The sequence below is a fragment of the Lingula anatina genome, chromosome 7, assembly GCF_051362555.1.
Source record: "Lingula anatina isolate TDL-2025a chromosome 7, LinAna3.0, whole genome shotgun sequence".
NCBI lineage: Eukaryota > Metazoa > Brachiopoda > Lingulata > Lingulida > Lingulidae > Lingula > Lingula anatina.
Window position 1 is genome coordinate 4,641,866 of NC_141773.1, and position 23,292 is coordinate 4,665,157.

General features: G+C 36.3%; 3 protein-coding genes across 3 annotated transcripts; 2 read left to right on the plus strand and 1 right to left on the minus strand.

Annotated features, from left to right (window-relative positions):
• The first annotated feature begins 678 nt into the window (after positions 1-678).
• On the plus strand, positions 679-4,484 carry LOC147760651 (contactin-associated protein-like 2). Its single transcript, XM_087018297.1, has 4 exons — positions 679-1,093; positions 1,705-1,932; positions 2,331-2,537; positions 3,106-4,484. Exons 1-4 carry the CDS (start codon positions 793-795, stop codon positions 3,267-3,269), a joined length of 900 nt encoding a protein of 299 aa, XP_086874423.1. The 5' UTR covers positions 679-792; the 3' UTR covers positions 3,270-4,484.
• Positions 4,485-4,604: 120 nt separating this feature from the next.
• LOC106175963 (N-alpha-acetyltransferase 50) lies at positions 4,605-7,308 on the minus strand. The gene is made up of 5 exons (XM_013558163.2): positions 7,236-7,308; positions 6,623-6,759; positions 6,199-6,318; positions 5,687-5,753; positions 4,605-5,490 (listed from the first exon to the last, which is right to left on the minus strand). The coding sequence occupies exons 1-5, from the start codon at positions 7,241-7,243 to the stop codon at positions 5,352-5,354; spliced, it is 471 nt and encodes a 156-aa protein (XP_013413617.1). The 5' UTR covers positions 7,244-7,308; the 3' UTR covers positions 4,605-5,351.
• Positions 7,309-7,395: 87 nt separating this feature from the next.
• On the plus strand, positions 7,396-23,126 carry LOC106177329 (uncharacterized). The gene is made up of 31 exons (XM_087017130.1): positions 7,396-7,538; positions 9,034-9,287; positions 9,693-9,866; positions 10,410-10,484; positions 10,708-10,763; positions 11,190-11,257; positions 11,507-11,634; positions 11,976-12,094; positions 12,494-12,669; positions 12,921-13,012; positions 13,241-13,355; positions 13,831-14,041; positions 14,349-14,448; positions 14,761-14,887; positions 15,172-15,358; positions 15,800-15,860; positions 16,095-16,269; positions 16,524-16,630; positions 17,117-17,240; positions 17,796-17,869; positions 18,193-18,378; positions 18,787-19,131; positions 19,490-19,621; positions 20,031-20,118; positions 20,358-20,582; positions 20,763-20,915; positions 21,143-21,223; positions 21,491-21,631; positions 21,867-21,980; positions 22,130-22,327; positions 22,534-23,126. The coding sequence occupies exons 1-31, from the start codon at positions 7,499-7,501 to the stop codon at positions 22,689-22,691; spliced, it is 4,284 nt and encodes a 1,427-aa protein (XP_086873256.1). The 5' UTR covers positions 7,396-7,498; the 3' UTR covers positions 22,692-23,126.
• The last annotated feature ends 166 nt before the right edge of the window (positions 23,127-23,292 follow it).

Here is a 23,292-nt window from a genome sequence, read left to right on the forward strand (position 1 = left end):
GCTACAGTTACAGCAGTCCAGTAATTTAATTGTTATAGCTTTCTAGAAAAGGGGAGATGTAAATAGAACTACTTTGTTATGCGTATATAGATATACCTATAACCCTAGCGCTCACTACAACCTAATCACTCTGCGTAGTGATATCTTGAATAAAGTTAGTTTGGCAAGCACATGGAGTCTTGAGTTGATAGCACTCATAAACAGTTCAGTCTGTTCAAACATATATATAGACCAGACGGTATAGTATACGTTATTATAATTTCATAAGGTTTTTAGAAACAGCCTTTCCTTTCTGTTTACCACTCCAGATAAATCCATCGACCCCGCCGTCATTACCAGATATAATCCTATTGTCCATTTTGAACAAGTGTCCTTGAAACGTGCAGTAGGGTTTCAATTTCAGAAATACACCCATTGAGTAGTATGTGAAGTGTTGAACATTATACGCCCTGGCCAGTCTATTGCGCATTTGATATTTTTTATAATATAACCATGTGGCATTTTCTCATTAGCGAAAACCACTTAGTTCTCTAAAACAAACATTTGTCCATTATTGATTTTATCTTCTGTTGTAAATGCTTAGGTGATATTCAGGAGATTTCTTTTCCGATGTGTTTAAAACTAATTTTGACCCCTTTTATGTCTAGAAATATACAGGTCCTTTTCATATTACAAAAACCACGGGTAAACTTCCAGGGTTGAGAAGTATTAACAATTGATCTCCCTGAGAACGCAGAAGACTGCGGATAAAGCGCATGTAGACAACTAAAGCGTCGCTAGCTCATTTCCTTCATGGCGCTCATTTTGCGGATAATCCCATGGCTGTTTCTATGGACTCTAACATGGAATATTGCAGAGAATTTTCAGTCAAAGTCCTTTGACGTGTTTCGTGGGCAGCGCGTGAGTGGCGCAACCGGCTTTCAACGTTTGTTTGGCGTTAATTCTCAGCGCCAATGCGCCCACGTATGTCTTCTGCAGATAAACGGGACTTGCATGGCGGCGAACTACGCCGCTTCGCTGAAGATTTGCGACATATTGCCAGACGATGAAAACAAAACAATCGTACAGGATCAAGATTGGACCTTCATACAAGGTGCGTGCATTAATTTTCATTTTCCCCGTTCGCCTTTCAATTAAATATGGCCTGACCAATAAAAAAGGAATTAGAATATTAGCAACAAATGTTGCGAATTGTGATACGCTTGCCTTTTCTTTATTGATTGAATTGCCGCTCATGAACAGGGAATGAAATTTTGATTTAAGTTTAAAACAAAGAGTTAAGTAGCTTCGGAATACGGAAAGAGAAAATATTTTTTGAATTTTGATGCAAACGCTATGCATTTCGATCGCTTTTAAGTTTTCCATGTATAGTCATAAGAAGTTTCGATTTCGAATATTTATGTTATATGTTATATATATGTATTATTTTCATTTCTTTTGATATAACAATGCTACGCTTTGCTTATATGTTGGGTTTTTTAAACCTGTTTGATCAAAATATTACGGAATACCAAAATAGGTTATTTGAATGTGGGGCATGTGAAGATAAAGTAAAAATGTATGCTTTTACTCTAATAAATAAATAAATAAATAAATAAATAAATACGTGCCTTATTAGTTATTTCAACTATACATTTTAATTGTTTAATGGAAATTGACTTTGAGGATGGTATTCACCAAACAATTCTCACTGCTATACTTCAGTTGTGAATGAAGCATCTTGTACCAGATGGAAAGACAACCGAGGGAGAACCACGAGTGGCACGTATACACTGGACCCCGACGGTATGGGCGGGGTGCCATCTTTCGACGTGTTTTGTGACATGTCGACAACGCCCCCTATCGCCCGGGTGCAGCACAATGCCAGTGACGTCAGGACCCATGTGGTGGGATATGAACGGAATTATTACGTTCACGCTATCTCTTTCACAGGTAAATAAAGTATTTTTTTGTAGAGGTTGTTACGTTTTTCCCTTTAATTTTTTTTCAGAAAATTGTTGTTTTTCTCGGTTTTACATGTAATAAGAGAGATACATTGTCCCGAAATGTTATAGAATGTTAAAATACACCTGTAAATAGGCCTATTCGTCTTTGGGAAGATTTTACAGATGGCGCAGAAACATCATCTACCCACTATATTCTTAGGATCAAAATGTCGTTTTCAGGGCACCAGTAAATAGTCATTTTAATGAGCGTAATATTAAAGACGATGTGTGGTACCAGTAAATTTTCTGTATATTTCAATTTTTAGTTATTTAAGATTGAATATTACGTCACTATTACGTCACAGACCTACCTGTAGTTTCCTACGTTTCACATGCTGTATTCAGGTTACCTGCCATCCCAGCTGCGACTTCTGACAGAGACCTCCACTAGCTGCCAGCAGTTCATTAAGAAGGAATGCTACCATAGTCTCACCGTTGGCTGGAGCACTGTGACGTCACGTGAAGGAGAAATACTGTATTACTTTGCTGGCAACGGGTCAGAAGTCACCAGTGGATGCGCATGCGCTTTTTTCAACAACACGTGCGCAGGAGGTAACTTTTTTGTCGCCAATATCTCATAGGTGTCGGCGTTAACTTTTAATCGATGTGTCCGTTTGACATTTATCGACAAATCAAATTCAAGTACCACTTAAACATGAAGAGGCAAATATTTCCCCAGGCTATTTCGAACGAATGCGCCTTTACGTTAAGATTCAAATATTTAATATTGATTTGGCACTTTAGAATTCATAGAATGACAGTCTTCGACCAACATTTAAGTACAATGGAATTGTTTGTCGTAACGTTTAGTAAAATGCGGCCTTTGCGATGTTATTATTAGCCTATTATTATTATTATTTTTTTTTTATTTTTAGTAGACTGCCATTCCAATTTTGACGTAAGCCATTTCAAAGGGAATATTCGGTCAACTAACTTGGCATATATATAAATTATTATTTTTTAAATTTATTTTAAGTGGTGCATTCAATGACAAAACTTCACAAATGAATTTCAAATGGAACAAAGCACTGAAGTCACATTTGAATTCGGTTTTGTTCACATCTGCACACGTCCCTATGGACAATACTATTAGCTGCCTATCGATGTACAATATTTTCAGGGCATCTCTGTAACTGCAATGAAAATGACTACGTTTGGCGGTCAGACGAGGGGTACCTGACCAACAAGACTGTTCTGCCCATAGCTCAGATCACAGTGGGAGACACTGCTGGCACGGATGAGGAGGCCTACATCACTGTGGGTGACCTGGAGTGTGTCGATTAGGTCCTGTGAAAAAGATCGAATAGTTGCCGTACATGTCCAGTAAACCGGGGCTCTGTATCTCGAAAGGTTCGCTATGTTGCGCACGTGCGCAAGCGTCTCGTTTCCATGGCCCCGTATCTCGAAATAGAATCGGTTATGGAATCGAGACGCTTGCGCACGGGCGCAACATAGCGAACCTTTCGAGATACGGAGCCCTGGGGTATTATTATGGGGATGCCATGACAAGAGGATACCCTCACCTTCTCCGTCTGCTGGGTATGACGTGGAACACTTTATGAAATGGGGCAGAAATAACGATACAGCATACTGCTATAATAGGACAGGGATAAATATATTAAACTCAGGTTTTTGCCTTAACATATAAGCCATATTTAAATGCGCACAAGTTTCTCGTGCATTGCCACCAGTAATGTTCGAATCACCAGACGAGGGCTGCCTGTCCAAAATAAACGTAGGTCTACAATATAAAGAATAAAACATGATTTAAGACAGTGAATTTAGGTGTGCGTCTTTAATGCGTGTGGATAATGTCACACTCGGAATATAACTCAAAGTGGATCTGTCCAGTTAAATCTACCACTCGATATGAAAAACGGCTTAAATGCGTTCACACGTGTGAGGGGAATGGTCGTCCTAGGAATGGAAGTCCGGAGTCACATATGTTTAGTACAAGCTAAGATTAGTCGGAATAGGTGTGTGTATATGGGACGAATGCCAACTGTACAAAGTTATGGGGAACGGACTTCGGTTCTTAGCGGACTACATCAAGGACGTTTATTGTCTGATAAGTCCATGACTACATGTACCATTTTTGTCACACTAGCTGTACCTTATAAACATGCCTTTTTCAGGGTCTGTCTTCATCTTTCACTACCCATATCAGTTTTGTAACACGGACGTTTGGTATTTATCTTGTTGCTTAACAACAGAACACCAGCTGGAAATAACAGGGACAGAGTTAAAACTGTGTTTTGTACATCGGAGTTATTCCCTACATTAACCCCTGCTTTATATCAGAATAATGCAATGCTAGCTTACTTCTTACATCAAAATAATAAAACAATGTCTTACGCGAGGTCGTAAAGACAGCGTTAAAGTGTGATGAACAATAATATATCAGAACTTATGGTACTTGTTGAATGTAACAATTTGGCAACTTGTTCTTTACGATGTAGTTAAGAAGTTTTAACACATCCTTTAACTGCATAGTTTGAACAATTACTCTAGATAGTAGCTGTTACATAAGTAAACTGGAGGTCTTTCTTGCTGACACTCATTTGTTTTCGTATACTACATGTATGACGTACATAAAACGCTGCATCATAACACAAAAGATAAGAAGTTCTGCTTTATTTTCAATAAAATACTATGTAACATTTCAGGCGTAATCGTATAAAACACACACTTCACGTCTCGAAACCAGGAGGTTAAATGAGTAACTGGGTCCCACTTCTGAGACTGAAGGAATGGGGCTGAAAATCGTGCAATTTACAAAAAAAAAAAAAAAAAAAAACTTTTTGGGTCTTATTTTTATCCCATTCCACTGAAGCTGGTCCTGTTGAACGACTCATTAGGAACATATGAGAGTGAATCACCGTTATGTCAAGTGGTTTGGAGAGTTTTAGTTCACCAGTGATGTCATGATTTATAAATATAACAATTGACAACAGAAGTTGTAGATCATATATTAAGAAACTGTTGATTGAACAGGAAGTCTTTCTTCTTAATGAAAAGTATTTTTCTATGGCGAACAAACCTTCCTCTGCTCTCTAGTTTCTATACAATTGGTGGGAAAATCCAAATGATCAAACGCCACAGGCATTCGATAGTGAGATCTTTTCAGACTTCATTCTTTTCAACAGAATAATAATTGAATAATTTTGATAAATTGCGGAGAATGAACGAATCAACAATTTGCATAAAAATTATGTCTCCCGTGTTAATTAAATGTGATTTTGAAAGAGGGTTCAAAAAATGTTTGCATTAATATAGTCATATACAGATGCCTTTCATAAACATATCCAAGCAAACATTTCTTATGGCAACCAAGTAGTCATTGAATAATTGGAAATTTTGTCCACATCACTTTTTAAATGTTTTCTGTAAAACAAATGCATCTGCAGGTTCTATCCTCTTGTAATAGTTCTGTTTTCTTTCAACAATCTCAAATCCAAAATTTTCATAAAATTTGATTGCGCTATCATTATTGACTTGGACGTGTCTGGAAAGAAAAAAATCTGTATTCAACAAAAGAACATTTGTGGCAAGGGCGTCTGCTTATAATAAAAGAAAAATATCTACACAAAAAATTTAACATTTGCTTGGTATATAATTTTTTTCAAAAATGTTAAGGTCTTATAGACTATAAATCTACAAGTAAAAATCAATCTAATCCTTTCATAATATAGCTGACTTACAAGTAAACATTGTCAAAATTTCCATCCTGCTCACAAATTTTCAGTACATGTTCTAGCATCACAGTACCTAAAACATTACATAAACATAAATAAATGCATGTAAAATGAGTGGTTTTACTGCTACTCTGAGCCTTATGCACTTCGTCATATTCAAGAACTACGGCAATGTATATCTAGAACTCTATGTAGCAATGTATGGATTTTACTATATGTATTTAATATATTAACCCACTCTATATAATTGGTACTAATAGGTACAAATAATAAAATGATATCTGTTTTATGATGTTTAATGATATGGTCATTCTTCAATCATGCATTTAAAATAAACTGATGCTTTCATTTCAAAAATGTAGTAATAGAAAAAAATGTTTACTTCATGTATCATAATATGTATCAGAAATAAGCAACTCTTAAAAAATTACGATGATCTCTTGGTTTCATTTCCATACTGCTCAGTATTTATTCTCCTTTATCTAATGTTTTGTTTGATGTGCCATTCCCATGCGTACCTATTCCATATCTCCTATAAGGCGCTAAGACTCCCAGAGTCATTATATATAACCTGCGCTGGTTTTCTGAGACGTCTATCCTACAACACACAGCTCCTACCACTATGTCATTGAAATATGCTGGAAAACAAAATAATCACAGGGACATAACAAAAAAATTGATCACTTTTGTAAGAAGCAAGGAACATTAAGCATCAGTGCCACTCATGAAGGTTTTGTGAAAGCTCCAAAATCTAATCCTGGTTTGAAAGACCATATTTCTTAACAGTTTAATAAAATTTAAACAATGGGATAGTAAAAGAAAAAGCTTTATTGCCTTATATACAATGAGATATTTGCTGCAATAAGAAACAATTTCTATTATCAAATTGTGGTGTGTGGATTAAAAAAATTCAAATATGTCTTCTTTGAAGAGGCAGCTTACCTAGTTTTGCTAATTCTCCAACTTCTAGTACATCTTTGTAAAACTTGTCATTGTAAGAAACTGGAAAGACCACTTGGTTCAACTTCTTCAGCTGCTTGATATTGTGATGAGTAACCTCCCCTAGCTCTGTGTTGCCTCTGTAACAGAAAGGAATATTTCCTGCATTAATTCGGACTACCGAACCTTCCGACCAATGAACCTTCGGGCTATTGCTATGGCCCCATCTTCAGAGACTCTGACTACAGTGAAACCTCCAGGCTCCAAGAAAAGGTCTGTAAAGGAATCTCGATTTACTCATGTAAACACAATCATGAATATTCATCGGCACCAATCCCAAAGTAACAGTGCGATTCGCACAAACAAATACAGTCAATACGTTGTCTTGTTAAAACTAAATCGGCCCAAAAGTGATGACTGATTTCGAACTGCCTCAATCGTCGTTCATTTACGCATGCTTGACAACCAACCTGCCCCAGGACAGTGCCAGTTGTGAAATTAGGCGCCATTATCGTCGGTCTGTTGCCGTATAAAATAACAGGCTAAGATGGAGAGTTAACAAAGAAATGCTTTTAAACACACATACTATCATTACAAGCTTTTGCAGTTTACGTACCGCGTCATTTTGTCTAATTATTGTCGCGCTCTTCGCACGAGGATCACCTAAATAAAGTAATTGTATGTTATGCCTTTAGTTTTGTAAATTTGAATCAAATTGAAAATCTTCAAAGGGTAGAAATATAGTCCTGCTTCTTGTTTTCGATATATTTCTAATTCTATGTTTTATACTTATATTACATGCGTTGAAAATAATACTTTAAACATTATTTGGAACTTCTAGAACAAAATCCAAATGCGAGTTAGCTTTGCTTATACTTTATGCTTACACTTCCGGCCAAGGTGAAAAACGAAGAAATAGGTACGATGATATCACTATTTTAGAAAATGTGTTGTATTTGCGTCAAATTACTGCACTTCTCTCGTTTTAATTTTTCAAATTTTAATTATTCTAATAGCATTGTATACCAATTACTTTGAGAATGTTTTGGTATTAACTATTTGTTTATAAAACTCAAGGTAGGTATATCAGAAAAATTTTCAAACTGATCAGAAAATTAAAATACTTATATCATCTGAAAGGTAATGCAAAAACCGGATGAAATCATTTGGAATTTTTTAAATATTCCTACAAGCAACAAAGATATTGAAGTTTTTTAACTGCAAAAATCCACCAAAAGTGTCCACACTTCTCAGCTCAAAACCTGTGCCCACTGACCAGCAGTGATCACTCAGGCGCAGCAGAGCACCCTGTGTGTCTTTGTGTGCTCAGCCTATTGTCTGGCTCACATAGCCTGTGACTAATCAGGGCAGAGCTATTTCCCTGTGGTAATTTTCACATCATGTAATATTGCGGATTAAATTAACTATACTTCGCAACCTTCAAATTTCATGATTTTTCTACATAATATAGCAAATTTCATAAACTTTGCTGGATATAAATTTCAAAAAGATGATACCAGCACTTACCTGAAATTTTTTAGCATTTTGTAGAGGCAAAACTTAAAACAAGCAGAACCGAAACTTGTCGAAGACTGCAACATGGGAAAATCATGTGACCGGATTTTACTCTTTGATTTACAACTTATTTAGTTAATGGCTTGTATTAGTTTTTTTACGCAGCGCTAAAAGAGAGATTTAAAAAAGGGGTTCCATAGGCGAACTGTCAGCAGGCCGACTTCAGTTTAACACTTCACTGCCCGTGGACAGTTACGACTGTAGCGCCCCTAGCGGATTGTGATCTACCTACTCAAGGGGCATTGACACAGCTACGCTAAGCCTTAGCCTAAGCCTAAGCATGACCAAGCTCAGACCGGCTACTATTTTCTTGCGACTGTTTATTGACTATTTGCTATTTATCTAAGGTGAATAGTAAGGAATGAAACTAAGTAAAAGTAGTAACATGGCTCTCCATGCAAATTCAGACTGGTATGTGCTGCCAATACTAGTACTAAACTGGAGTCTTATTAAACGTCTTCATTTAATGGCTCTACAGACTGAATCCTTCTAAAAACTATTGATCTGACTTTTTTGTTTATTTTTATAATATGCCCAGGAAAATCTCATATCCTCATAGATTAGTTTGCCAGTGCAGTTATGCTTAAGGCATCTTTGAACAGCAGTTAGGCAGCAAATCTGAACTAGTACTCCAGTCTTTTCTTACCTTAAATTTTATTTGGTTTGGGTAGATGACCTTACCTTACCTTAGCTTATAACTTAAAAAGTGTTAACTTGCTTGAACATGGTGACAGTCTGACATACCAGGTACTGAGGAAAATTATTACCTCTTGCATCAATAACTGAGTTCCAAAATTAATGAACCAAAACTTAAATATAGTTTTTTACTCCCATTTTAGAGGGTGCAATGTCAGATGAAGAAGAGATTGATATAGACACCCCTCAGGAAGAAGATGAGGATGCAGAAGAGGATGAGGAAGGAGTAGAAGAGGAAGGCGAGGAAGAGGAGGAGGAAGAAGAAGAAAATGAGGAAGATGAGGAAGAAACTCAACTCCCAGATGAAGAAGATGAGGATCAGACCCAAGATGTGACGGAGGAGGAAGAAGGAGAGGAGGAAGAAGAAGAGGAAGAGGATGGAGAAGAGATGCCACAGGTAACATGTCTGGTTGCTAGTGTAGGGCTTGTGGCAGTATGAAGAGAATTGTGTGTCGTGGTATGGCCATTGCAAGGTTGAGGGAGATGAGATGCTTGTTTTTTTTAATAATTCTCCCATAGATTTTTTTTACATACAAGGTTGTCTCTAATGCAGAAACCCCCCTTAAAAAAACAAGTATTAGTCTATCTCATCCTGACAAGACCAGTTTTGTATTCCAAAACTGTTCTTTTGCATTATATCTTTTTTGTGTAATTACATTTTAAAACCTGATTGGGGATAGAATAATTCTAACTTGATATTCATATTCTCTCTTGTGCATCTTTTTATAACATTTTATAATTTTCTTAAACAATTAAATTACTGGATGATAATATAGTTTAAGATGATGCAAATAATTTCCAGGAAGAAGATGTTGATGGCGACATTACCATGGAAGCTGATGATGACATTGACGAAGGTGACCTTGACCTAGATTCAGAAGAGGAGTCTTATACAGAGGAGCATGTTGCTATCAGAATGGAGGCTTGTGTTTTCAACAGAATGGAGCTGGACCTGCCTGTGGATATGATTCAGAAGGTGATTGTTACACCTGGCTGAATACTTTATATTGTTCTTCTTTTTGTTTCAGGCCTGCCCCTCCTAAGTGTTTGCCACAGCAGGTTATCTGTCTCCACCCACACAGGCCCAATCCCAACTCCTTCATATCCTCCTTGATTCCATCCATAAATCGTTTCCACGCCCTTGTTTTCTCTTTCCTGTTGGTTTCATTGGCAGCATTCTATGTCTCACATAATATTTTGTTTCTTTCCTCCATATGACATGCCTTGTCAGCGCAGCTTCCACTACATTGCCTTGTCCCCATTCTTGTCGTCCCTAGATTATTTTCTGGATGTGGGTCATTAGCAAAGATTTCATATTAAAATAGTTTGGATTTTTATTTTCATATTTTAGATTTGTTTTATTACTATCATTTCAACAGTATTGAATTCATAACATGCAAGACTCTGCAATTGTTATGTAAAATTCATATTTCATTACAACTCCTAGGAACATTTTTTCTTTTGGTACCAGTATTTTAAATTTTATGTGCTACATTATACTGTATTGTTTTGATTCCAGAAGGAAGTATTCAACCAAGTGTTCAGTGTGAAAATGTGGCAGGGACTGTCAGAAATGCAGAGGAGACATTTAATGGTATTGTTGCTATACTAGTAATCTGTGACAACTTTTTTGCAATTAGTTGCCAAGCTAAAACTAATTTTTGTTCAGTTGCAACAAACTTCAATCATTTTCTTGATAATATATTTTCAATATAACATTTGTAATTTTTGTTTGTTTTATAATTTACAATGATGTATCATTATTATTATTTTTTATCTTGAATTAATTGAAACTTTAACAATTTTTTTCTTTGTAGAAATTTCTCCCCAGTTTTGGTACAGATGATATGAAGGAAAAACAGTCCACATTAAGGTAGGGAACAAACTTAGTCCAATTTTAAATGATATTCTTAGTTGCATGACCAAATTAGCAGGAATTGGCAAATTATGTTTCAAGTTTTGACTAAAAAAGTACTTACAGAGCTGTGACCTCTGCCAAAGCAGCTCAGATTTAGCACTTAAATTAATTCATTTATTGATTACAGCCAAGAAATTAAAGTTATTAATTGTAGGTGGGTCCATTTTTGAGGGATCCTGAAACTTTTAAACAAAATTGTGGCTTTTGCATTAAGGCTGTAAACAAGCAAATCAACAAATTTTAAGGCTAGAACATCACTTCCCAGGCAAAGGTAAATAATGAACTAACCTTAATCTCATGTCATATAATATTTCATACTTTGTAAACTTGATTGTAAATTGTTAAGACTTCAGATTCAAATTCGGATATTCTCCATTGCAGAAAACTCTTTCACAGAGAAAATTTCAAGTTCGGAAACCCTATTCAGAAGTTTCAAGCTGATCTTAAAGGTAAGTAAGGTGTATTCACCATATTGATTAAAAAATTAATTAATATATGGAAAAAGCTTATTGTCTTTTTGAAAAACAATATACTCTGATTCAATTTAGACTTACAAATTTTGAAAAATTAATGGAATACTTTTTTACATTTATATCAGCTCAACTGTAAGAGTTATTTGTGCAACATTACGAATAATATATGCAAACTGGTATAATTTGATAAATTGACAGCTATTAAAAAAAATCAATATTTTTCAGCTGGTTTGTTCTCCCCTGACATTGCCAAGTACAGAACCCTGTTTAAGAAGGCCAAGTACAAAGAATACATCTACCAGCAGCAGGAGTATTACACCAAGCTGCTGAAGGACATCCTGGTGTCCAGACAGGTGGGTCAGATGGTCAGCTGGGTGATCACTCTGGCCAGTAGAAAGCCAGTGTTTAAATTATTGATGTTTTGATTGATAGGTGTTGGTTTATTTGAGTGACTTGTGAATGAATACCATTTATACAAGTAATACTGCACGCAATATTTTCTTTTTTTTTCTTTTACTTTTTAAACCCAGCCCCAGTGGGCTTATAAGTCACTGTTTTTTTCCCTATATTAAACAATTTTTATAAAACTAATAATGATAAGAGGATACAGTGTCATACCCACACAACATTGTTTATAATTTTCATAAAGGATTGTATATTGAATAATATTTTGCTTTTTGATATTTGATTGCAGAGAGTGTTAGAACAGCTCGGAAGCTTGACTCCCGATGAAAAGTTGAAGCCGCTGCCTAGAGTTTCTGTTCCTCCTAAAGAAAAGAGCATGAATTATAGGATGAGGAAGAAATATCAGAGGTACATGAGAGTGGCACTGGATTTTAAGATGTTTTTGTTCTTGTTTGTTGTTTGTTGACAGGCAAATTAACAATGTTATGAACAGGTTTTGATAAAATTTCCAGGATGGGTAAAATAGGCTAACTGACCATTTTACATTTATTTAGCATACTGAAGTCAGTACAAGAGACGTGTAATGCTGATCCCTTGAAAATTTATGATTCAGAAAAGATTTTTATAATATTGCCAAGATGGTTCATTTAAATATACAAGGCTAATATAGCATTCTAAATATGTTTAGCATACTGAAGTCAGTACAAGAGAAGTGTAAGCTAATGTTCATGAGTAATGAACAGATTCTATAACATTTCCAGGATGGGTAAAAATATGCTAATTTATACCATTTTGAATAATTTGTAGCATCCTGAAGTCAGTACAAGAAGAATGCAATGCTGATGCCTCATCAGAAGAAGAGGATGCCATTACTGTGCCTGGTATTCACATGAGAAGACAACTGCTGAGTCCATCCAAACAACAGGACACACAACAGCAGACTTCTGGGGTTATATCCACTTTGTCACCCAAACCAGGGAAAGGTGAGGAATAAAGTTTTTTTTCTCGTTTCTTACCAGTTATCTGTACACTGTTTATAAAATATTTTAGGTAATGTCTACTTTGTCACTAAAACCAGTGAAAGATACTACTGGGGGATTTTTTTATCGCCCCTAATACATTTAATACAGCAGTGTGCCAGGAAGAATCAAGTTGATTTACTCAAAAGTGATGTTGTTGGTCTCTTGAAACATTGCCAACAGTGTGTTGCATTATTTTTTCATTGGATTCCTAGGAGTGGAGAGAAGTACAAGTCCTATAACAGTGGATGATGAAGATCTGAAAGCTTTGGTCAGGAAACACAGGAAGAGAAGGCTTGAAAATGAGGTATGTAAGCTACACTATTTATATTATAATAACAATAAGATAGAAAAAGTGGTAAAGTTGGGACATCAATAGCATGGTCTAGATACTTCACTTTCCAAATCCAATTTAAGGTGGACAGGTTGTATTTTTCTATAAAAGATAAGCCTTTCAAAAGAAAAAAATGAAATAAAAAGACTTAAACACTGATGTAAATGCATATAGTAATTCACATACTTTCCCCTGTGGTAGGACTCTCCCGACTTGGACACAAGAGGCATTACACTACAAGACATCATAGTGAGAACACAACCCAATAACAAGAGACTGCTCAAGTTACATGAGGCTGCTCTGACAGCAGAACAAGGTGAGCACTAACAAGGCTGATATGTAGCATGTATCTGTAGCAAATATCTGTTTTATGCATTTTCAGTTGAATAATGCTAATAGATTCCTAAGTGCAACCACTATATATTCTTCTCACACAATGCCTGAAAACCTTTTAGGCTTCCGAGTGGCCAGACTTGTCAATTTCCACTAAAATTGTCCCAACCTATTAACAGTGCTCACAGTTTCTGACAGGCAAACAACATTTTATGCTTTTAAAGCAGTATAGTCATAGATATATTGAAATAAGAAAAGAGAAACTATTATAACTTGTTTACCATAAATGTATTTGACATATCATTTTTAATTTTCATTTTGAATAGATTTAATAGCAGTCTTAGAATTTGATCATGATAATTCTTAATAGCTGAAGAAAAATACTTTATTTGTTTTAAGTCAGCTTTTGTAGAAATTGATTTTTAAATGGAATTAACATTAATATAACAATTTATAAGGCCCAGCAGTACAAATGAAGATGGCAGTCCCAAGAAAACCACGGGCAGACGACAAGGAGAGGAAAAAGAAACGCCTCAAGCTGAAGATTCCAAAGCCAGGAGAGGCTCCTCTTGGCCAACAAATGCCTCCAGGTGGTGCTGGTGTAAAGGAGACAGATGAGTATGACTTCAGTAGTGACATGGGACCAGCCTTTGGACATCCATACGCACAGTAAGTGATGAGATGCCATTATAACTGTTCTGAATCATGTTTGAATCAATAAGTGATGTAATTATTTGAATTGTGATAGATATATTGAATGATGGTATACATGATCACAATTAACAGGAAATATTTGTAAGGGGAATTTCTTGATTGTTCTTAAGGTTCCTAAAAATAGAATCTACATGTGCCAGTGCTCAAGTATTGTTAGGATGAGTAGCGATAAGTAAAATATTAATCTAATAACACAGCAAAATTGTAGTTAATTTCAGATGATATTTTCACCTTTTTCATCAATTTCAAATTATTTTTCCAGACCAGTTGTGAAAAGAAACTTTGGTGTTTATGCCAGTTTCTTCAGCCTGTTAAGAGACTTTATTTCTGAGAGTTCAGAAAGTAAAGTTACCACTACAAAGGTAATTCATGTTGTTCATACTACTAATGGAGACTGTTTAACAGTAACACAGGTCCCTATATTTATTTCCCTATAGATAAAAAAAAAGTACGAGCACTGTATTGATACCTCCTCTGGTGACTGAAAAAATACTGAAACAGAAAAAGGCGTTTTTACCCTAAAACATTTTCTGGAAGATTTTGTACCAAGAGTCTCAAATATATAAGTTCTGTGAAGAATATACTAAGGTTACTATGTATCCTTATACATAAAAGTTTTTGCTTTTATTCTTTTATGGTCACAGTAATGCTCTTTTTCTGTGCTTTAATTGCAGCTGGAGCAGCAAGTGTTGGAGTGGCAGAATTCCCCCAGTAGTAAACTCAATGTTTGGGTTTCCATGGAGAAGAACTGGGTGGAGTTGGTGTCATCTGCTCTCAAGTTTCTCTCAGGAGATATCTTGGGTAAGTTTGAGTCTAATGGGGGTTAATTTTTACCCAGCTTTACTTCAAGTCAGTCTTATAAAATATTCATGTAAACCATTTCAGGTTGATAATACTGTCCCACACAGTGTGAATCACACACTTTTGTAAAGATATTTAATTGAAGATCTTTAATTGCCAATACTTTAAAAATTTGTAAACAGTGAGATAAAATGAGTTGTCATAAAATTTGATCATGAGTTAATACTGCTGTCCTCATGCATAAAAATGCAGTCTGATGAGTTTGATTTAAATTGGTCATTCAGGTCTAACATTAGAAAAGTTCATTCCATTGGTTGACTTCAAAGAACGTGCCCAGATCTGGAAGTGGATAGGTCAAGGTCATGATAATGATGCATATTTGACAATGCTGTGCACTCATTGGCTGGAGCAGAGAAAGCAGAGTATTCTGGAGTCTGGTGATGCCAATGATGAGGTGCCACCTGCCAGAGTGTAAGTTTACAAGATTTGAGATTCTTCTAAATATAAACTGCATACTTCATCAGGCACAATATATTATGATATGTTGTCTGATTTTAAGAAGAACACTTTAAAAAATGGAGAAAACAATTATATGACATCTGCAGAAAGGCAAATGTGTTTAAATTTTATAAAAGTTTTTTCTTCAGTTATTTTGGTTTGCCAAGGTGATGCATTTTTTTCAGACTGTTAAATACAAGTTATTGGACCCCTGAAGTAATTTAAGAGAAAATAATTTATATTTCACAATAATTTCTGCCAGTTGTGCAGCAACAAAATTATTATCATGCTATTATGCACACTGCTGTTTACTATAAGATACTGTATAACCTTGTTGTAGACTATAAAAGGGAATGTGCTAAACAAAGAATGTGCTTAGTATTTAACATCTCAGGCTTTCTTATTTTCTTTTAGGAAAACTGATTTTGTGGTGAGGCCAACCACAGACATGGAGAAGGTTGTGTTCAGGGCACAGGTAGGTGTTTACTGCAGTTTAATATGTATTTATGAAATTAAAAAATATATATTGTGTGGATTATCCATGGAGCAAATATATCTCTGACTTTGATTTCTGACATTTTGTATAAGTTGTAAAAATTTATGTTTCTTCTCATGGCGGAAGCATTTGCTGACATGAACACTATTCTTAGACAAGGTTATGGACTTTAAAAGTGTGAGATAAAAATCAACTGACTGCATTTATTTTTAGGAGTTGGAAAGGTTTTCCAGCCCCCATAAAGCCTTCACATACAAGCTGCATGGCTATGAGTCCACAGTGGGGCCTGTGAAGGGGGTCTACAATAAAGAGAGTCCTATGAACAAAGCCAGAGAACACAACCTCCTAGTAAACGAGAGACCTGCTTATGTGACTATTTTAACATTGGGTAAGTGAAAGGACCTGTTGGTATTATTGTCTTCCTGGACAGTCAGTGATACATGGATTTAAAATTTTCCTTGAGCTTGATCATCTAGCTGTATGTTATTCACAACAGATTATCCAGAAATGAATTGACCACATTTATCATAGTATTAAAGAAAGAAACTAATCCTGGCTTCATACATTTTGTCTTTTTACAATAAATTGCCTAAGTAGTCTTCATAAATAGCAGCTATATATTCCTGTCTCTTTCCTTATTAGTGCGTGACTCGGCAGCGAGACTGCCCAACGGAGAAGGAACCAGGGCAGACATATGTGAGCTCCTCAAAGATTCTCAGTTTCTCTCACCAGGGGTCTCTGATGCACAGGTAAAACAAGGGGCTTCAACAAAGCAGTGCATCATTTTAGTCAATTTCCCGATCTTTTGATATGCAATGGAAGAATCCCAGGGTCATTTAATCACAAGATTTATCATGAAATTTGTTTTAAATCCCAGTGCTGTATTAAGACCATTGTTAATACTCCAGTTAATAAAAAGGAATAGGAAATTTATGAATAATAGTGCTTCTTTCTCTTAGATTCCAAAGATCATAGTTGAATTAAACTTGAGACTAATTTATCCACTTCACTTGGATAAAAGTCTGTTTTAGGCACATTGAAGTTGTCCATAACATAATGTATGGGTAAAGTGTTTGGTTCATCCAGCTGCATTTTTAATCAGAATAAAAACTGAAAATTAATTCTCACACTGGACACTCCCATTGACATTTATTACTAGATGAAGTCTGTGGGACACAATATGAGAGTTAATCTTAAATGTTGATGTTGTAACCTATGAGCTGGTGTCTTCTCAGGTGAATACAGTAGTCAGTGGAGCCCTGGACAGACTGCACTATGAGAAGGACCCCTGTGTGAAATATGATGTCAACAGGAAGCTGTGGATATATCTACACAGGAGCAGGTCGGAGGAGGAATTTGGTGGGTGTTTTGAGTGCTACAGTGCTATGTTTTTTTTTTTTTATATTTTTGGTCAACTTGAAAACTACTTTCAACTTGGTGACATCATCAGTGTAAAATGATCGAGGATGTCGGTACATGGATGGAAGGGCTCAGAAAAAGTTTCAGATATTTGAGGCATGAGCATCAGTTGTAAAAGTTTAAAATGATTAAGTATTGAGTTTTTTGTTATTATCAATGTTAAAGATATGTTAAAAGTTATAAAAATTTCACCCACTCCCACATTTCTTTAATTTTGTGTCTGCCAGATTTTCTCAGGGATAATAAGGTCATATGTTTTGACAGGAGAACAATATGCTTGCTATTTGGGAAAACTCTGCTAGAGAATTACCGAGCCACATTAAAATAAATACTGTTTCTTATTTGGTAAAGTTGGAATGTTCTCCTTTGTCACAGAAGAAGTTGTATTATGAGGCATAAATAAAAGGATATAAATTTTATTAAGAGTCTATTAAATTGTATAGCTATTTCATATACTATTGACATAGGCAGTCATGTCTTTATGGTGTATTTCAGAGTTAATCCACCAAGCCCATGGTGCTGCTGCTAAAGCCAAGAGAGCAATGCAGAAACCAAAGGCAACTAAATCAGTAAGTAGGCTGCTTACCTAATCACATTTTCGTACTTTTATCATAGCCCCATTTTCATGCTTGACCTATGACCTATAGACCTATTATTTTTTAAGCAAAAAATTTTTTAAAAATACATCATTTTCTCTGATAGAACATGGCTTAATGCCAATGGCTGTAACAGTCACTTAACTGTTTATTTTTTTTTATATAAAATCTCTATTTTGACAGCCAAGGGCTCTGAAACAGCCACAAATCTATTTCATTTATTTAAAAATCACTTTTGATGGAGCCAAAGAGCCTGTGACAGCCGGTTAACATATTTTCCAAAAATCTCTCTCCAGAGAGCCAAGGAGCCGACCACAGTGACCACCATTCCCCCTCCCCAGACCCAGGCAGCTGAGGATGCGGCAGCAGTGGAGGCTCTGTTCCAGGGACAGGTACCTGCCTCCCAGGCCAATAGCCCCAGGGTGGTCACACTGACCCCAGGGATGGTGAGGATGACCCCACCCTCTCCACAGACCACACAGGTTAGTAGTGTAGATTAAGAGATGTGTCTGAGAGGGATGGGTTGGGGTGGTGACTGGGAAAGAGTTAAAAGAATAGGAGAAAAATCTCAGAGGCTGTAAAAGAATAAAATAATTCCCGTCCACCCTTATGTATAGCTAAGATCCATAGTTTTATTTTATAATATGATTAATTTAATGTCAGTTTACTCAGTAAGCGTTGAATGCCATGTTAACTTGAATGTTGAGAAATGATCATTACAACCAAATGTCCCTTTCGTATATCAAAAGTTGTTTGTATGGTGAAAAATGTGAAATTTTCATTATCATTATATTTTGATGTGGAACAAGCTGTGAAATTTTAAGATCAGTAAATTTTAATTGAAATGTAGAGCTTTGAATTCTGAAGTTATCTTACATATCCTTTCACAGGCCAGTCAGCGAGGCATGGAGACAGTCTTCCTCCAGCCAGGACAGAGGTTTGCTCCCCAGGGGATGATATCCCAGAGCCAGCCCGGGGCAGCACCTTCTTCCGGGACACCCACTCAGTCCCTGTACCAGATTGGAGGTCAGCGGATGACTTCCAGTCCCAGACAGACTGTGGTGGGAAATAAACCGTACTCATACAGCATAGTACAGAGTCAGGGACTTCCGGGCCAGGGTAGCCCCCAGACTGCAGGCAAGACTGTCTTGGTGACACAGCCGCACCCTGGTGGTAGTCCACAACAACAGTTGCAGACCAGTCCACGGGCAGTGTCTGCTAGTCCTACTGTAGGGGTAGGTGGACTAGTGTTTTACTTTGTTTAACTGTGTGTAAGGTTTTTGTAATAATTAAAAGTAATGTTAAATAATATTTGGAGTTGTTTGTAAAGTTTCTGTCAGAGTCTGTTATGTGTGTTGTTGTTGTTGTTGTTATTATTATTATATTTATGAAAAGAATTTTTTTAAATATATTTAAAGATTTTTAATCATTTATTGGTAAAAGTAATAAGGCACTTAAAGTAAATTGGTGATTTTCCACTCTATACAGTCAATGCACACACATTGTGAATTAAAGTACTATATATTGTTTTCTTCAACTCAGAGTCATAGTCAGTCCTGACAGTAACCTCTGTATTGTTTTATTCTCTCCCAGGTGACCTCCCAGCCCAGCACCCCTACTACCACCCCCAGCAGCTCCAGCCCTAAGCCCAGTCCTGCCACCTCCTCTGGTGCCTCCAGCCCTCTCATAGCCAGAATAGTACAACAGGGACCCAGGGGAACACAGGTACAGGTTTTAATACATTAATTTAATCTACCCTCTGAGAAACATTATACCCTCTGTTATTATTATGAGTAGTTTTATTATCATTATGAGAGGGACACAGTTTAAGTATTATTTTGTAACTGGGGACTCCCTGGAGCACAGTTGGAGATTTAATTTAATTTTAATTAATCTTGTCTCTAGAAAATATTTAGGTTTATACTTAAATTTACTAATAATCTAGTCTGTCTAGAAAATATTTACTTTTTTATCTTCTATTATTATTCTAATAATTATTATTATAAAAGGGGCAAAAGTTTCTTGTTGCTTTAGCAGTAATTATCTGAAAGCCAAAAGAGCATTAATTTTGTATCAATAAGTTTTGGCAGGGAGAAGATAAACTCACTTAAGTTAACTTTGATGTTCTTTTCAGCTGATGTCAGTAGGGAATCTCTTAGCAGCTGTTCAGAAACAGCAAAGTGCCCCACAGGGACAGGGGGCTACTACTATCAAAATACAAGGTATTATACTATAGCTAATATTGTCTCTTATGACAATTACAAAGTGAAAAAAATGTCTCAGTGGGGAAAAAGAAGTTTTAAAGAGTTATTTTGTTAAAACAGCCAAAAAAAAATACCCTAAAGAAAAGAATAATTATATTTTGATTAAAGATTGGTTGTGTATTTTTGCACTTAATCAATATTTCATTAACCTTTGAATATACAGAAAAACTCCTATATAATCTTCTGCATCCTTCTAGGTACCAACATTGTCCACCAGGTGTCGGGCAAGCCCACTCATGTGATCAGTGGCGGGAAGCCAGGTGGCTCCACTGCAGGTGGTGGAAAACCAATAACGCTGACTCATGTAGGTGGTAAGCCGGCCACTCTGTTACAGCCTGGTGGGAAACCTGCCACAGTGCTCATGTCTTCCATGGCCAGGAACACTTCTGGGGGAAAACCAACACAGATTGTTTACTCTGCAGGTTGGTTTTTAACCTTTTTTTTATTCTAAAATTTCCCCACAGGTCAAAAATGGCATTTAACTTTTAAAAAATGAGTAATGTAGCTGTTTAAGCATCTTTTAGAATAATCTAAAGGCAGTCAGTTTGTAATGATTTTGAGAAATGAGAAATTTGAAAAAGATCTCATTTCTCCTCCTCCAGGTAAACCAGGTCAGATGGGAGGCAAGCCCCTCACCATGGTAACCCAGATAGGTGGGAAGCCTGTTGCCATAGCAACTCAGTCACCAGAGAAACAGCAGCCAGTGACAGGCCAGACTAGGATGGTGATGGGAGGAAAACCTGTGCAGATTGGAGGTGAGTGTGTGCCGTGTGTGACAGATCAGACCAGGGAAGGAGAAAAAAATACTTTGTGGAGAACAATGTAAAGTTTAAATATTTAACATATTGTGTGGTCCATTAAATAAGAAACTTTTATAAGCATCACATGTCACATTGTCATGTTCACCTTGTCTCTGTTGCCAAGGTAAACCAGTTTATTTCTCTGTTGCCAAGGTAAATCAGTTTATTTCTCTTTTGCCTAGGTAAACCAGTCTATCTGACCACCAGTAAGCAAGGATTTTCTGGCAAGCCAGCTGCCATGACAAGACTCACAACCACATCTGGTATGTTGCAGTTACTTAAAGAAATACATACTTAATATGACTTTGTATTATATTTGAACTGTTGAAATCTGTAAATGAGAGTTAAAGGCCATCACCCTTGTTTTTGATCACTCTGCAGCCCCTGTCTTTTGCCAAAAGGAGCTGAAATAATGTAGCCTGTAGAATTTTATGTGATGAGTAGCATTTCAACTAGTAAACCCCATAATGTTGTCCTGCAATAGACTTGCTTTGAAAAATGTATTTCTTGTTTAATTAACTTTCCCCTAGGCTCCAGTATCCTCCAGACCCAGAGGAACCAGCCTGTGACCCCTGGGAGCCCCAGGACAGGGTCTCCTAAGGTGGTGATGTCCCCAGTGCAGGCGGGGCTGATACTGACACAGCTGGCACAGGGACAGGGAGGGAAACCAGGTGGAGTAAAGCAACAATGTGATTTAAAATAAATCAAAATTATTGTGAAGCCCACTAATAACATTGACACAGGTGTACAAAGGACAGAGGCAAAACTGAATTGAATTCGTGTGGTTCTCCCAATGTTCACTGAAAAAAGAAAAATATGTAATCAGTATTTCAGTTTTAAACATACCTTTATTGTTCCCTTTGAACATTGAATATATGCACTATATTTTACTTTTTTTTACTCCAGCTGCCCAAATCAAACAAACAAGCAGCCAGTCAGGAGGCAATTCAACTCAATTCATTATGCAAACAGGTCAAGGCCAGACCAAGGTCATATCCCCTCATCAGATTGTATCTCAAGGTTGGTTTCATTCAGACTTGTTAAGTAGACATTGGTAGATCGTTGTATAAAAGGCAGAACTGACACTGACTTTTGGTAATTAAGCCAGACCTTTTGATAAATCTATTAAAGTATTAACAGTATTATATGTCTGAATTGTATGAACTTAGGTGGAAAGCCCCAGAACATCCAGGTCCTTAGAACGGTGCTAACTCAGGCTGGAGGAAAACCTGGGCAGACGACGTTTGTCATCACTCAAGCTGGACTGCAACAGTCACAAGGTGGCAGCACTAGCCAGGAAGGGACCCAGGAAGAAGCAAGGGGAGTGACCAAAACAACAGCAGCCAGTGTTAAAGTTTCAAAACCAGGTACTGACTAAAGTTGCTTCTTTAATATGATATCACCACTTTTAGTCTTGTAACTTTTAACATTGAAAAAGAACATTTTCCTTTTTGCGATGACTTCACACTTATCACTCTGATTTTTGATAAACCATTAACTATTGTTAATTTATATCATGATATTTTTTTATTGACTTCAACAACAAATGATTCACCCATCCTTCATGTTTTAGGTAGTGCTCCAGTTTATGCAAGAATAATAACTCCTCCCCCAGGTGTGAGATTGACAGCTGTCACTCAGAGTCAGGCCACACCTACCCAGGCTACAAGTGTCATTCAGACTTCAGGAAAAATACAGACCTCTACACCTCCAGTCACAAAAACCAGTTAACTTTTATAATAACATGGAATTTATGGCATAAAGCAATGGTTTGATATGGAGGTCATAATAAGTGTAATATCTGTATATAGAATCAAGACTTTTTACGATGTGGTACAGAATATTGGTACCGCATTGTGGATTTAATAACATATACTTATATTTAGATATATGTGTGTATAAATGGGATATTAAAAATTTGGTACCAGATTTGTAAAAGGTTGTACGATAAATTGGTGTCAATGAGCATGTTAGATATAAGTAATTTGTTTATGTTACACATTGCATTGTGCAGATTTGGCATGTTGTGTGTTGATGCTACTTGTGAATATAAATAACACATGTTGGATATGTGTATTTTTGTGCTTTTTTATTCATGGTTATGTAAATTGTCTAACATATATTCTTTATGAATTACAGTAGTTGAGATGTAATCATGGAAAGTAATGGTAGTAGTGTCCTAGCTGTTGTCTTTGTGTAATCTTGTTATATGCTTCAGGATAACATGTACATGTTTCTCTGTGCATTTTATATGTCACTTTGTATGAATAACATTAAATAGGTAAAAAAAAACCTTCAACACTGCCTGCACTTCTGATTTAGGTGTACAGAA